Genomic DNA, 17287 nt, shown 5'->3' on the forward strand with positions numbered 1-17287 from the left:
TGGCTTTTTATCTAAAGTCTAAAGTATATTTGCACAATTATACGTCGTGCAAGATGGTTGGTGGTTTTTGTTTCCTCAGAGCACCTCTCTCTCTCTCGGTCACAAGATGAATACCCTGCATAGTGGTAGAGAAGGAAAAATAATGTTGAAATGTTCATGACTCTTCAATCATGTAAAACTAAAAAAGCATTTCCGTACTCCTTCTTAGAACGGTATGAACTGAAGACAGATTGCTCCATGAGGCTGTTTCTCCTCGCCAAACAGTCTACAAACCAAACACTACAAGAATTAAACTGATTGGAACATAGGCTAGCTATTTCACTCCATTTGAGCACCTTTATTGTGCCTTAAATCTGTGTGCATATGTTTGTACAGCCAAGTTTCTGATTTCACAAGTGCAAATAGACTTAATCCAACATTATGTGAACTTTTACAAATAAAGGCTGAACTCATGTCCTTTAACCAATACACAGGGTTAGAAACAGACCCTTGAAATAATCAACGCTTCTGTTTAAAATGATAGTTATAAATATAAGACCTCATCTGATCCTGTATTCATGTCGACTGAAAATATCCCAGAATTGTTATATATGTACACACACACATCTTTCGAACAATTGGGTTTGTCCTGTTTTGTGTCTGTGTAGGTTAATGTCCGTACATCCTGCACTTGTTTCAGGTCAGTTGCTGTTGCAGCACTTTTATTGCTGGGTTTGTTTATTAGCACTAAAGCCAGGACTGTATTTTACTTCAGATGTAAAGAATAAATGTAAATGTGCAGAGGGCAGGACGGGGAGCTGGGCGGGAGACTGGAGCAGAAAAAGCTCTCACAGCTCCTTGAAAGCTGAGCAAACTGCTCAGCCTGCAAACCTGGGAGAAGCTGAGCTTCAGAAAGCTCCAGGGCTTTGTTTAACAACAACAACAACCCACAGTGTCCTGTATAGGCCTAATTTTTCACTCGAACTTCCTGAAGAGTAGAAGATGATTGGTGGAGTGAAACAAGAGAGATGTGATGAATGGCCAAGTTTTTACATGAACCAGGTGAGACTGTTTTAATTTAACATCAAGTGAAATGTTTTAGTTTTATCTAACCTTCGTTAAATTCGACTGAAACGATTTTAAATTCGTATTCACTTTTTTTTTCTCATTTGATTGGTCAGTTCTTGCCTTTATTCTTGACATAGGGCCATAATAAGTGTAGGACATTACTAATTTACTGTTATGTTTTGGGGTTTTTTTCCCCCACAGGATGAATTAGCCTAATGTTTAGCTTAAAATGTCCCATATGTATAAGCTTATTCACCTGAATTATAATCATTATTATATTACACATATTTAAAGTGTGAAAATTAGCCCTTTTTTTGCGTTTTGGGTCGTTTTAAAGCTTCGGGGGAAATAAGACAACTATAGGAACCAGCATGTAAACGAAAGTCATAAATATTAACATATTTAGTGTGGAATAAAACAAGCGGACTTTCGAAATTTCGACTTTTTTTTTTTTTTTACTTTCGTCATATAATTTCCTGTGAATATGTGAAAACACGTGGAGAAAAAAAATAACCTTTTAAAAAATACAAGTGAAATCGAATTCAGCATTTTTTTTCCCCCTACGTGAAAACATTTCCTTCTGCAGGTGTATATAATATATATTAGGGTGCATCAGTTGCCCTCACTTTCATAAAATCTGATGCATTTTTGTTTGGGTGTTCCTTTTCACCAATAAAGACATCCTGTAAAATTTTTTTGACCATATTCAAAAGTCTAATGGTGGCACCATGAGGTTCTTTTTTTTTTTTTTTTTTGCCAAAAAACGCTTATTTTATGTTTTGGCGTAAGGTTTGAATCGCAATGTTGGACTCCATTTATTGATTTCTTGTGACCCAGAGATCATGTTAAGAACCTTTGCAAGGGATTGAGAAGCATTAATGTGAGTCATAATGCATTTGTATTGTTTAAAAGTAGTTGAACAATGATTCAATGAACAGCTAAAACTCAAACTGTGCTTGATAATATATTTAGAATATGTACTAAAAATGTGTATCTAAGATATTTGGGATACTCTATAAGGTGCCATAATGTTTCATGAAAAGTGATCGAAATTTTGTCATAAAATAGCAGCTTTTTCCATAACTTTGAGCTCCTGGTGCCACCATTAAACTTCTGAATTTTGTCAAAATATTTCACCCAGTGTGTTTTCTTACCAAAAGGAACATAAGAACAAAAATGCGTCATGATCGGAGGAACTTTTCATTTTTAGGGGGCAACTGATGCACCCTAATATATATTATAAGTGTAAATAGATTAACAAGTGTACACATCGCATTTAATCAAAAATAATAATATTAAATAAATATCCTATGTGACAATTCGCACTTTCACCTCCCGAGTTGAGAGTGAGTGAGTGAGAGTGTGTGTGTGTAACACTGTGTGTGGTCCGACTGGACTTCATTGATTGACTCTGTGATTGGGTTCCGCGGTTCTCTCACTGACTAACGCGCTCGCGCTCAGCGGAACAAAGCGTGAGTGAGTTCAATCTGAGGCGGAAGTCTGAGCAAAAAAAAAAAGTGGACAACGGAAGTCACAAGCTCGTCTCTAAAGAACCCTCAGTCACTATTTTCGACATGAAACAGAAATATAGCGGACGGCGAGTGACTTAAAAAGGAACAATCCGCAGGAGAAAGGAGTTTCCGAGCAGGGTGGGCGGCCGCAGCAGCATTCCCATTAGCGAGGCGAGTGAGCTAATCTACTGAACACTAGGGGAGAGCGGGGAGAGTTGGGACAAGTTGTCAACTTTTGGAGATCGTTACCCCTTTTCCACCAAATCAGTTCCAGGGCTGGTTCAGGGCCAGTGCTGGTTCAGGGCCAGTGCTGGTTCACAACTCGTTCAACTTGCGAGCCAGCTGAGAACCAGTTTGCTTTTCCATAGCTCGCGGTGCTCAGGCCAAAAAAAAAAAAAGTGTGTTTCCAGTTACCCGACCGACCCTAATCCGTACCGCCCGACCCTAAACTTTTTTTTCGTTTTTTTCCCAGTCGCGACTTTTACATATAACCCAACCGCGTGAACCGGAAGTTTTTGTCACCCACTGGGAAAATCAGGGCTTTCCACAAGCGCCGGCTGAGGAGTTTAGAGTGTAGGCAGCTTGAAAAAAAAAGCTCTAACTTTCTCATTTAAACTGTTTTCTCAGCCACAATTTTCACTCTGCACACACAACTTTCTCAAAAGTTGTAGTCACACATTGTGTGAATCAAGACAAGTGTCTCCCTGAGCAATAGGGTTTACAGTTTTTGAATGAGAAGCCTGAAAGTAAGGAGAGGACAGCTGCGCTCTCCCATAGACTCACATTATAAACGTGGCAGCGCTTTTACTGCAAAATCAGAAAAGTCACTTGTTTTTAACTCACTCTAGTGTCCACATTTTTACACTAGGGACAAAAAAAATACATTAATGTGTTCATGGGAGCCTTGTAGCACTCAATGTGAAATAATTTTGTGAATAGCTCCTTTCGTTTGCGTGTAAATCAGCGTTGTTCGAGGAGAGGGAACTCTGAGAAAAAGCGCTCTTTGCTTGTTATATTGTGTCTTTTCCCTGCACCGTTACCAAGGCGACGAGCTGCACTCAGGGAGCAGAGAGGGGCGGGGCTGCTCTCTCTCTCTCTCATGGTGTATTGAGCTGTTATATTTACAGAAAAATTCATGTTAAAAGGTGTCTCATGCTGCATCAGATTCATCAGAAGGTGGTAACTCAGGTGACCTACAAAGAAATTCATTATATTTTGTGAAATTATTCCTGTCTAAATATAGGTTATGGCAGCCATCTTGAAAAAAAAATTCAAAAAAAAAAAAAAGCCTGCCTACCGACCCTAGTTTTGAAATCTACGTAACCGGAAACACACTTTTTTTTTTTTTTGGCCTAAGGGAAGCCACGTCATTATGTCGCTGTATACGTCAGTTACGTCGCTACATTTGCATAAACCTTGGCGCAAACATCGAAGCAACAACACGGAGAAGAAGAAGCAGCAACAATAATGGATGACTTCGCGTTTGTACAGCTGCTGCTTCTCGTTGCTTAAAAATGGCGACCTTTCGCGGTCTTGTTATTGTTGTCGGTCTTAACAACTCCGCCCCCCCGCTGACGTAAGCGGTTCTTTCCTCTGGCCCAGCAGAGAGTTGGTGCTAGCCTGGAACCGTTTTTTCTGGCCCCAGAGCCAGTTCTTTGTCAGTGGAAACAGAAAACCCAGTTCCAAACTAAGCACTGGCCCCGAACCAGCCCTGGAACTGCTTTGGTGGAAAAGGGGCATGTGTGAAATTCTTTGCAGGTCGTAAAGTCGCATTCATATACTGCAATAGAGAGTATTTGAGCCATTGATTGATTGATTCCGAACAGTAAAGAAGATATAAAAAAAAATTAAAAATGCAATTATCAAAACATCGTCATAAACAAACAGAATAGCGTAGCCACAAGGCAATAGCATAATAATGTTCGGAAAGGATTAGGAAGAAGTAAACAACTTATCAAATCCTAACCCTCTATACCACCGTTAATCAAACGTCACTTTCCACCATAATAAACTATATATACAAAAGAAAGCAAAATCAACAACAACAACAAAAAACCCATACCAACATACCAAGACATACCAACATGGTACAATATCGCCCAAATCGAATCATATATATACAAATACTTATGTTATGCATACAATACATATATACAGTACATACATATACACATACCTATAACTATACACATCCATATATGGTACACAGACACCCATATCATAATTACGCATATTATGCTTATATTAGGGTGCATCAGTTGCCCCCTAAAAATGAAAAGTTCCTCCGATCATGATGCATTTTTGTTTTTATGTTCCTTTTGGTAAGAAAACACACTGGGTGAAATATTTTGACAAAATTCAAAAGTTTAATGGTGGCACCAGGAGCTCAAAGTTATGGAAAAAGCTGCTATTTTATGACAAAATTTCGATCACTTTTCATGAAACATTATGGCACCTTATAGAGTATCCCAAATATCTTAGATACACATTTTTAGTACATATTCTAAATATATTATCAAGCACAGTTTGAGTTTTAGCTGTTCATTGAATCATTGTTCAACTACTTTTAAACAATACAAATGTATTATGAATCACATTAATGCTTCTCAATCCCTTGCAAAGGTTCTTAACATGATCTCTGGGTCACAAGAAATCAATAAATGGAGTCCAACATTGTGATTCAAACCTTACGCGAAAACATAAAATAAGCGTTTTTTGGCAAAAAATGAACCTCATGGTGCCACCATTAGACTTTTGAATATGGTCAAACAATTTTACAGGATGTCTTTATTGGTGAAAAGGAACACCCAAACAAAAATGCATCAGATTTTATGAAAGTGAGGGCAACTGATGCACCCTAGCTTATATATTATATACAATTATGCATATATATATATATATATATATATATATATATATATATATATATATATATATACACACACACAAAAAAAAAATACTCACTGTTTATATAATATATCCGTATGTACCCATACCCACATATATACACTTATATTATCAATAGCATGTTATTGTAATTCCTCCTCCCTATACCTCATAAAGATCTGTTCCTTATACCTTTTTTTGAACTGGTTTATCGTTGTACATTTCATGAGCTCCACATTCATAGCTTTACTCCACAAATAGAGATACTGAACATTTTTAACGTTGTCCTAGCCCTGCGAATTTTAAATTTCAATTTCCCCCTAAAATTATAGCCCCCTCACAAATTATTCCACCGACTCGGTCAGGGTTCTACGTTAACTTTTGAAACCACTTGTCCTGTCGGGCAAGTTGAAAGGAAATTTACTTGTCTGAATGTGAAGTTGACTTGTTCGAAGAAATATTTGAGAAAAAAACAAAACACAAATAAACTATTTGTAACCCAACAATCTTTATTGCATTTGTTTCTGAATTCACAACATATGCATAATATCTATGAATCAAAAGTAATCAATACTTGATATACTGAGGCAAAAGTTCAAAAATATAGTAAAACAGACTGATACCATAATTCACCAATTATTATGCTGAAGTTCAGAAGCAATATATTCCAATAGAGTAGAAATTATGAACATAAAATTTTAAGAACAAAATAACTGAGATCCAGAAACACTAACCATTATATATACACAGATCAGTACTCTGCAGGTCAGTAACAAATATCACAAAAAGTAACATTATCATAAAATTTATGACTTGATATCACTAGTTTGGACAAGAGAAACAAATAACAATGCTACAAATAAAAACAACTGATAAAAACCTATTCACTGCAGAAAAAAAATTGGACTCTATCAATCATTAATTTATTTATGAGAAATTGAAAACCAGAAAATTAAAATTATATATATATTCATTTTTAAATGATTAACTTTGAATATATATCCTCCACTGATTAATTGTTGTTGTCTAATTATTCAGTGTGGCTCCTTTATGGTATTTAATGGTAAAAAAAAAAAAGATAATTAATAATTTCAAATAATCCATAATTATATCTAAATTATAGAGCCCTATGTTTCAAATCCCTAAACTCCCATTACTAATTAGTTAATTAATACAGCCAGTAACCTAATTAGCAGCCATTTGACAGCTTGGTATTTCATAGATAACTTACCCCACTTCTACCTCACTCCCTGTCAATCCACACGCATGCAGGCGCACATTCCCCGCCAGCACACGCTCGGCTATAGAATGAACACCAACAACAATTCAAAGATTTGGAAATTACCACACACTCAACGTAAATATACAGTTGAATAATGATCTCGCCAACAGACATGTCAACAAATCCACGTGTATGACACGATTAAAACCAATCATAAACGACCGTTTACTTTTTAGCTCAAATACACGAAGTGGTATTGGCCGGTTTCGCAAGTGGAATATTGCGCATGCGCACATCGCTCTTTCCGAATAGAAACATCCGGCGATTCATCAAAACAATATGTCGAGTGAGATGCTTCAGAAATCATGTGAATAAACTGATAAATTTGATATGTAACCTGAATATCGGCGTATTTTGGCACTTGTCTGATCGGACAAGTAACTGAGACGATGAACTTGTCCGACATAAAGTATCACTTGTCGCGGACAAGCGTTAATGTCGAGCCCTGTCTGTGCCATTTCCGTCCCTAGAAAATGATATGTATAAATGCACATAAAAATGTACTTTAAAATACATTTCCTTGTTACGCAGAATGTCCTGCACATTGATCTGATTTCAAATTTAAGATATATAATTGTAAGGATTAATAAAAACTACCTAAAAACACTGAAAAATAGCATGTGTTACCTGTCCCCACACTCTAACTTTATACTTAACTATGAAATATTATGATTAAAATCCTTCAGAAACAGTATTTCTTTTGCACTGTTGTGTGACTCCATGTCCTATCCATGGTTTAAATATATTTTTTTCATAAGAAATCCACAATATCTTAGTTAAAATACACATTTTAGTCGTATCCCTGGGTTTTCACTCAGTCCTGTTACCCAAACATATTACCCCATCTGACAAATTTGGAACATTCCATAAATCACATGCTCAACAGGAAGTTACATCAGTTGTGTCTTCTGAAGGCCATAGGAAGACCAAAAGTTAGTTCTCTCATTTACTTTTCTGTATATTTAATGATTTTTTAACTTTGACTGATAAGGTCAATGTCAATATACTGTCCTGTTACTTAAATTATTTCTTAGATGATATTTGTTTATTTGAAAAATACAGATTTTTGGTAAATCACTAGAATGTGCTAAATGTGGTCATGCTATTAGCGATGACGCCATGTGGCTTAATTCCATGTATTAGCTAATCCTAGGCTAAAAACTCAGTCCTGTTATTCATATAAAGAGTATGCAGCCATCTTTGACTTCCAAACCTTGTAAAAGAATAAATAACGTAGCCTGAGGTTGACCAATACACATTTTGAATAGTTAAATATGTGTTATTATAATCAGTGTTGAAAAGATATATAACAAATTAAGTTTAATTTGGGAGTGGTACAACAAGCAAATGGCACCCATTCGGTGGAATGTCCCATTTACTATATCGTCTTACCACAGAATTAGTTTCTCACCTGGCCTTCAGATTTCACCTTTTCTGTCATTCTTTTATTTTTGAAGTGAGACGAGAGACATATGGGACAAAAATGAAATACTTTTCCGACATGTTTAATTTGTATTTATTCATACGAACACACAATGCTGGTACAGCGATGAAAAGAATATCAGTTTACCCAAAACCTGACTCGACAAACCAAAAACAAAACTTTCAAACAGTTTTAGATTTGTAAACCACAAGAAAAAACATGTAACATGAACTGTCCCAACTCTCCCCATCTGGCCATTTTGTAGAAAAAAAAATCCTTAAACATCCCCCCCCCCCGAATTTTAGCTTAATAAATAATACTGTACTAGGCTACATTTCTAACAAATCCCGAAATCTCCAGCATACATTCCACCATAGAATGGAGGTGGACTGCGAAGTCGAAAATACAAGTTTTGGTTGACAAAAATATTGAACTGCACAGACCTTACTACAGTGTCCAGCTTCATGGCTCCAAAGGAAGTAGGTTACGCTAAGGATCAACATCGAACTTCTGATCTAATCTAAAACCTGACTGGTTGAAATTCATTTATGAGAATACAAACTGTCCTGTCTTTCCTGTCCCAAGTTTCCTCGCTCTCCCCTACGAATCTCAAAAGAGGTGCCACTGAGGAGGAATTCCAGCTGAAATCCAAACACAAGCTCATGAGCTAAAAAAAAAATCTACAAAATTTACTGGTCGCTGACCATTTAATTTGGTTTCTTGAATTCGGGTCTACAATGACTGGAGCATAGGGAAAAAAACCAAAACATTCATACTCAGTACCTCAATTCCCTTCTACCACACTGTCAGAATTACACACACACACACACACACACACACACACTGAGCAAAAGTCTTAGGCGCATGCAAAGAAATGCTGTAGACCAAAAATAGCTTGAAAATAATGAAATTGAATGTTTCAACGTTAAAAAAAATACTATAAACAGTAAGCCATAATAAATGAAACGAAATCAATATTTGGTGTGAGACGACCCTTTGGTTAAAAAAAAAAAAAAATAGTAGTCTCAGGTACACTGAGTGCAGTTTGATAAGGAAATGAGCTGTAGGTTTTACTGAGCATCTTACAGAACCAGCCGCAGTTCTTCTGGACACTTTGACTGTCACACTCGCGTCTTAATTTTGCACCAAAACCCAGTAGCCTTCATTATGTTTTCTTTTTTAATCTGAAAAGTGGCCTTTTATGTAATATGCTGCTCAGATACAAACATTTTTCCCCCCTGTAACATTTGGTTTTGTGCTGGAAAAGGAACATTTGGAATCTAAAATGTTTTTGTATCGACTCGATAATATAGAAGTCATAAAATAGAAATCTATAACAAAGTTTGTGTAAAAAAAAAAAATAGGGTGCCTAAAGGCCAATTTATGCTGACAACCCAGTCCTCGCAGACGGTGTCGCAGATAGCGTCTGCGTAGCCCCCCCACCTTCGCAGACGCTCTGTGCGCACCTCCCAAAAATTGTGACCACCGCAGAAGCCTCGCAGACAGCGTCGCAGACAAGAGGGCTCTGATTGGTCCACTCTACATCCGCTGTACACGCACTTCCACTTCCCTACTTTCCCGGTTTGGTTTGTTTTCACTACCGCCATTTTTAAAAACACGAGCGAAGATGGAGCAGCACGAAGAGCGGTTGATCGAGGATGTGAGGAAGTACGTACATCTATACGACTCCAGTTCTAGTCATTATAAGTAACCGGAGGATAAACACTCCACTAACCACACCCACCAACTACTCCTAGCGATTTCGCGACTTCGCGCCCCCTTGCGTTGTAGCGGTGAATAACATCGCACACGCCTATTACTCCCCGCTCAACAATAAATTACAGCTGTCTGCGAAAAGCTGTCTGCGAAAGCCTTGTCGCAAGAGCATGCAGAGGCCTTAAAGGAACAGTCCACCGTATTTCCATAATGAAATATGCTCTTATCTGAATTGAGACGAGCTGCTCCGTACCTATCCGAGCTTTGCGCGACCTCCCAGTCAGTCAGACGCGCTGTCACTCCTGTTAGCAATGTAGCTAGGCTCAGTATGGCCAATGGTATTTTTTGGGGCTGTAGTTAGATGCGACCAAACTCTTCCGCGTTTTTCCTGTTTACATAGGCTTATATGACCAGTGACATGAAACAAGTTCAGTTACACAAATTGAAACGTAGCGATTTTCTATGCTATGGAAAGTGCGCACTATAATGACAGGCGTACTAACACCTTCTGCGCGCTTCGGCAGCGCATTGATACGGAGCTCAGATATCAATGCGCTGTCGAAGCGCGCAGAAGGTGTTAGTACGCCTGTCATTATAGTGCGCACTTTCCATAGCATAGAAAATCGCTACGTTTCAATTTGTGTAACTGAACTTGTTTCATGTCACTGGTCATATAAACCTATGTAAACAGGAAAAACGCGGAAGAGTTTGGTCGCATCTAACTACAGCCCCAAAAAATACCATTGGCCATACTGAGCCTAGCTACATTGCTAACAGGAGTGACAGCGCGTCTGACTGACTGGGAGGTCGCGCAAAGCTTGGATAGGTACGGAGCAGCTCGTCTCAATTCAGATAAGAGCATATTTCATTATGGAAATACGGTGGACTGTTCCTTTAAGATTTTTGCATAGTAATATGTATATATGGGGTAGAGTACGGGTCCATTTCTGTCCGTAAGGTACACTAATGTACCCCGAGGGCTCGTTATTGGACCTCAGAGTACCTATGCGTACTTTTTTTTAGGTCCAAAAAAGTACATATATGTTCCCAAGCAGTATATAAAGGGTACAGACATATACCTTGCCCCAGTGATAAGCTGTTGTAGCCCTAAAGGCCTCTGCATGTTCTTGCGACAAGTTTTTCGCAGACAGCTTTTTGCAGACAGTTGTAATTTATCGTTGAGCGGGGAGTAATAGGCGTGCACGATGCTATTCACCGCTACAACGCAAGGGGGCGCGAAGTCGCGAAATCGCTAGGAGTAGTTGGTGGGTGTGGTTAGTGGAGTGTTTATCCTCTGGTTACTTATAATGACTAGAACTGGAGTCGTATAGATGTACGTACTTCCTCGAGCAACCGCTCTTCGTGCTGCTCCATCTTCGCTCGTGTTTTTAAAAATGGCGGTCGTGAAAACAAATCAAACCGGGAAAGTAGGGAAGCGGAAGTGCGTGTACAGCGGATGTAGAGTGGACCAATCAGAGCCCTCTTGTCTGCGAGGCTTCTGCGGTGGTCACAATTTTTGGGAGGTGCGCACAGAGCGTCTGCGAAGGTGGGGGGGGCTACGCAGACGCTATCTGCGACACCGTCTGCGAGGACTGCGTTGTCAGCATAAATTGGCCTTCAAGGTACAATAATGTTCTTACCGTAAGTGCAGAAATAAAGTTACTAAACTATTTTCTTTGCCACTGGGGTGTTGACCAATGTGGTGCCAATAATACATAGTTTTTACCATCTATTGTATGTGTCTTTTACCTGGAAATGTGCATGTTGTGTACCTTTAATTAGCTTTATTTTAATTCAGCTAATTAACAGTCCTTCCTGACTGTGGGTGGGTGTTTTAGAGCAAAAAAAAAAAACATTAAAATAACCAGGACAGGGTGTACTCTAGGATTGGAAACTTGTGCTTTAAAGACTAAAGCTTTAAAAATACATCAGTCCTCCTTAAGATCCAATCAACTTAAAGAATTTTAAGATGAAAAATACATATTAAATGTATAAAATATGGACCCTTGTTGATCCCACTCCATCACCAAGCAAAAGTACAGTTTCATGCCTCTCTTTCTGAGAATGTGGTCATGCTCCTGTTTCAGAAATCTCCATTGTATGTTTCTAAGCTATTTTAATGACAAGCCTTACAAACAGTTTTCCTAATATTCACTTGCCTTTTCGGTTCAGGCTTATCGTGGAGCAGACAGTATGCGATTAAGCAGTGAGCCGTACTCTTCTCCAAAACCCTATCACGTCTTCAGTCTGCCAAAAGAATCGATGGCTGGAGAAGAGACAGAAAGGATCGAGTCTCCACCAGATGTCCTGGTCCAACAGAGGTGTCCTGAAACAGATCGACTGGATCATCCTGACCTGAAATCGGTGTATCGGAGAACTTTCAACCACACCAAGCCTCCTTATTCCTACATCTCACTGATTTACATGGCTATCCAGCAGTCACCGTTGAAAAAACTCACCCTGAACGAGATCTACGACTGGATCCGTCAGCTCTTCCCTTATTACCGGCAAAATCAACAGCGTTGGCAAAACTCCATTCGCCACTCTCTTTCGTTCAATGACTGTTTTGTGCGGGTCCCAAGGTCCCCGGATTCGCCAGGGAAAGGCTCCTTCTGGACCCTGCACCCTGACTCTGGCAACATGTTTGAAAATGGCTGCTACATGCGCCGGCAGAAACGTTTCCGGTGCCAGAGTGCAACATCACCATCCGCAGCTAAAAACGCTTCAAAGAAGGCAGACAGAGAATCAGGAAAGGAAGAGGGCAAGAAAAAGGCATCAGAGGTTAAACCGACAGTCTTATCATCCAGCTCGCCACCCCAGCCCTCGAAACCTCCAATGCCAGCAGTGTTGCCACCAGTCATGGATTGCCCTCCCATGTCACCTTCACATATCCTGCCTCAGCAACACACCACACACTCACTGACTCCATTTCCTCCATCTTCAGAACCTTCTGCACACCTAACAAATATACCTTGCCCCACCATGTCAACACTTCAACCAACTGCTTCCTGCCCTTCGGAGTCTTGCATTCATGGAGAACCCTTCTTCCACCAGCCTCTGTCTGTGCCGCCAATTATGGACTTTCAGTGCTATGAGCCTCCTGTAGCTTACCCTGTTTATTATCCATCATCAAACTCCAACATCCATCAGTATAATCCATATCTCACAGGCAAGGAGGAATCCTCATATGCAGGAGACTCAGTGTGCTACTCTGGACTCAGCATGTGCCCACTGCCAGTTTTAAGCTCCTCCTGAAGCACTAGTTTACCTGTTTTTTTTTCCTGAGCTACTCGAGTGTGTTTTGACCGACCTTTTGAAAATACTGTATAAAAATAAACCTTTTACCGTAGATAATAATCCTGCCCTCAAATGCAAACGTGTTTGTCATAGTTGCAGTATATTTTGACAGGACTCATGAGTCAGTTCTTAAATAAAGTTCTTAAACTGCCTTTGAATGCTGTCCTGAAGCAGATATTACTGAAGTGTTTGTGGTTGTGTTTGATTTCATCGACCTCAAATGAACATTCCCATAGCTGAACGAGCTTGGCGTTGACACTGGTTTGCAGCAGCCACATGTGACCATAGATTTTGGTGGGACAGGATGACATTAATAACAACATAGCTTCAAATAAAATCAAGTCGAGATGTGATATGGCTACTCTCTCGTAAATTTTTAGAAGCGCCCTGTCATTTACAGCAACCGAGTGCCAAAAACATAAATTCGTCCAGTATAGCACTATAAAAAATGACCTCGTTTGAACTTAAAAAAGGGTTGTTTTACAATCATGGTACGCAAGCTAAAAATCACATTTAACACTTATTATCTTCAATATCAAAAGGCTTGACAAAATAAACTCGGTTGTTTATTGTAGCCCTGTGATAGCTCTATTTACCATGCAAAAAAAAAATTGCTGATAACGTTATTTTTGGTGAATGTATGGCAATATATGTCATATTTAGCAAAATTACTCGTGTCATTTAGAAAAAGTGCTTTTTTGACCACAGGTAGCTCCAAAAGGGATGCACTTAAATCATTCTTTATACCATAAAACACATATTGGTTCCATATCATTGGAAACATAGTTAAGTTTTAATGTTGAATGCCAGTAAGTTTTCAGACTATTTTGATCAAATTAGTATGTAATTGTGTCAAAAAAAAAAGTCCTCTCCGAGACAGCTAATTTTTCAATATAAAATAACATATCTAAAATGATTATTTTCATCCTAAAATGTGGTCAAGATATTGGGACATAAATATTAGAGACAACTAACACAAAGCTTACAGCCTTATATTTAAAAGCACTATGGAAGGAGTGGATTCTGAATTGTCAAAAAAAAAAGTCCTCTCCGAGAATCACTTCATTTGTTTCTCCCAGCCCTGCTTAAAGCTACACTTAATCTTCTTTATCTTATAGCAGATTACACAAAACTACCATACACACGTCAAAAAATTACCTGAAATCTTTTCTTTAACTTGTCCTTCACTTAAAAACTGGTAAAGAACCAGTTTGAATCAATATGAATTTTGGACCCCGTGACACAAACTTTGTACCCTGATTGTAAAACAACCCAAAAGTTAGTAACTGGGCTACCTTAAAATTTTGACTTCATTGAAACTCCTATATTTTCATGTTCTCCCCGTGTCCGCGTGGGTTTCCTCCGGGTGCTCCGGTTTCCCCCACAGTCCAAAGACATGCAGGTTAGGTTAACTGGTGACTCTAAATTGACCGTAGGTGTGAGTGTGAATGGTTGTCTGTGTCTATGTGTCAGCCCTGTGATGACCTGGCGACTTGTCCAGGGTGTACCCCGCCTTTCGCCCGTAGTCAGCTGGGATAGGCTCCAGCTTACCTGCGACCCTGTAGAACAGGATAAAGCGGCTAGAGATAATGGATGGATGGATGTTTAGTTAGACACAAGGTAGCAAAATCTCTCTTCACATTTTTCTCTTTCCTCATAAACGGTGGTATTTCAACTACAGTATAAATATACAGTAACTAAGTCCATTAAACATGAATCAGGCTTGTAGTACTCGATTCCAGGACTCCGACTCGTGTGCTAATTTTAAGGACTTGTGACTTGACTTGGACTTGAGCACCAATGACTCGGACTCATGCATTAACTACATTCCTTCTCATAAATTGGAGACGGGGACTCTGATTTTTTTGTAACATGCCATAATAATTTGGCGTAAGATAAGAATTTTTATACTAATTTTGTGCAAAAGAATGCATATTCACCTGTTCATATGTCATGTTTAGGAACAAACTAACATTAATGGCGCTAAAATGCCTGGAGAGAACGTCCCTAGGATTGTCGGCTTTGGTTATACAGACTTCTCGAGCAGTGGGGAAAAAAATGCACTGCTGTGTGTGCTATATGTAGAAGAACTATCGAGGAGACAACGGGGACAACCATCTTCGATCGGCATTTGGTAAGACTCCACCCAGAGAAGGAAGTGATATGCTATGTTCATTGCCCTGTTGATAGTGGGCGGGGCTTGCTGAGCAATGAACAAGCTTTTTATCTGTAGCCTATTAACTAAAATGGGGCAGTCAAGCAGTAACGTTAGTCCAACACAGTAGCAGAGATGCTTTCACATAAAGGAAGCAACAGCCACCATCAAATGGTGCGATTGGAATCTTGGTCTCAGACTCGAAATTTTCTTTTATGACTTGGATTTGACTTGGACTTGAACACTGGTGACTTGAGACTCGACTACAACACCGACATAAATTAATATATGGTATGAGCAGGAATGTAGGAAATCAATAACACACTATGGCTCACAGTTACCTACGGTATACACGGAAATTATATATATATATATATATATATATATATATATATATATATATATATATATATATATATATTTTTTTTTTTTTTAATTAAAGATGTGTCATGGAGGTAATATCCAGGATAGGTGAGTAAATAATGCATGGCTAGTGTGTGGCATCTCATTCTGTTACACGGCTATGCCGGGAAGGTTATTCAAAAGGTCCTGACCTTCCTTCTACCCCTCCAGCGCTAAGCTTTGTATCTTGGGAAAGCAGCATTGTGTACAAGTGGATGTGGACAAAGGGATGACACCAGCTTTAACGACAGACCTCCCCAAAGCAGTGTCTTCCTCAGCAGGGGCACCAGGACACCCACAGTGATCTGAGCAGAGGCCATAGGCTTCTCTGTGTGTGTCCATTCCATAGAGAAAGACTGAGAGATGAGGAGTTCATGAGCTTTGAGCTGCAACGGGAACACTGTGCCCTATTGTGGTGGACACAGATATGACTGATGAAGAGATTGTCTTTGATTAACCCCTTAAACCGTCAGGACTTATCATCAGGTTCAGACATACATTCTTCGCTCATATGTACAATTTGAAAAACAGAATATTAACCCTTTGGGTAAGCTTTGGGTTCTGAGTTGGAGCTGTTCAATAGATCAAAAATCCTTTGCGATATCAAAGCGACAGTCTTTCTCAGTCTCGAATTCAGTTTGGAGTACTCTGTGGTTAGGGAAGGATTGGTAAAGTCCAAAGAAGGCTACTTTAAAGGAGAACTGAAGGCAAATTTTTTATTAACACAATTCTATTTATCTCATTTTATTAAATATCGGAATGCATTTCTGACAGCTATTTTGTCACTGCTGTAGCAAGTTATGAGTGTTTGAAATATGCTCTGTAATATATCAGTCCGTATGTCAAAGCAATGGCCTTAAACGAGATTCGCTGGGACCTGTGCGAGACTTCGTAGGACGGAAGTAAAACGTACAGCGGAACTCAAAGTGATCGACATCTGCCAACATTGTCAAAAGACGCGCGTGCCCTCTTTCGAATGCTGACGTAATCAAGCCGGAAGTTTCGTTTGTTTTGATAGCAATCAGGAAAGTCTGAAAAAAGTAGGCAGTAATCGTCATTTAAACTCGTTTTTGTGCAATATTTCGTTTGGAAAACAGTTTTCAAAATGGCGGCACTGACACCTGGCTGACACTTCGCGTTTCGAAGTCTCGCACAAGTCTCGTGAAGATCGCGCGGATAAGGAACGCCTGCCGTGGGCCAAACGAACTAAATTTAACATGGCTAAAAACCGAATAGGCCGATAAGTACAGCGGTGCTTGAAAGTTTGTGAACCCTTTAGAATTTTCTATATTTCTGCATAAATATGACCTAAAACATCATCAGATTTTCACACAAGTCCTAAAAGTAGATAAAGAGAACCCAGTTAAACAAATGAGACAAAAATATTATACTTGGTCATTTATTTCTTGAGGAAAATGATCCAATATTACATATCTGTGAGTGGCAAAAGTATGTGAACCTCTAGGATTGGCAGTAAATTTGAAGGTGAAATTAGAGCCAGGTGTTTTCAATCAATGGGATGACAATCAAGAGTGAGTGGGCACCCTATTTTATTTAAAAAAAAAACA

General features: G+C 39.0%; 1 protein-coding gene across 1 annotated transcript; it reads left to right on the top strand.

Moving 5' to 3' along the window:
* Nucleotides 1–981: 981 nt before the first annotated feature.
* foxa (forkhead box A sequence) lies at nt 982–13169 on the top strand. Its single transcript, XM_060926912.1, has 2 exons — nt 982–1041; nt 12038–13169. The coding sequence occupies exons 1-2, from the start codon at nt 982–984 to the stop codon at nt 13118–13120; spliced, it is 1143 nt and encodes a 380-aa protein (XP_060782895.1). The 3' UTR covers nt 13121–13169.
* Nucleotides 13170–17287: the final 4118 nt, after the last annotated feature.

The sequence above is a fragment of the Neoarius graeffei genome, chromosome 8 (genome assembly GCF_027579695.1).
Source record: "Neoarius graeffei isolate fNeoGra1 chromosome 8, fNeoGra1.pri, whole genome shotgun sequence".
In the NCBI taxonomy this organism is placed as follows: domain Eukaryota; kingdom Metazoa; phylum Chordata; class Actinopteri; order Siluriformes; family Ariidae; genus Neoarius; species Neoarius graeffei.

Excerpts from the sequence above, each read along its gene's own strand:
- foxa (XM_060926912.1), top strand. The coding sequence starts at position 982 with ATGATTGGTGGAGTGAAACAAGAGAGATGTGATGAATGGCCAAGTTTT. Across the intron at positions 1,042-12,037 it reads CAAGTTTTTACATGAACCAG|GCTTATCGTGGAGCAGACAG; the intron begins GTGAGACTGTTT and ends TTTTCGGTTCAG.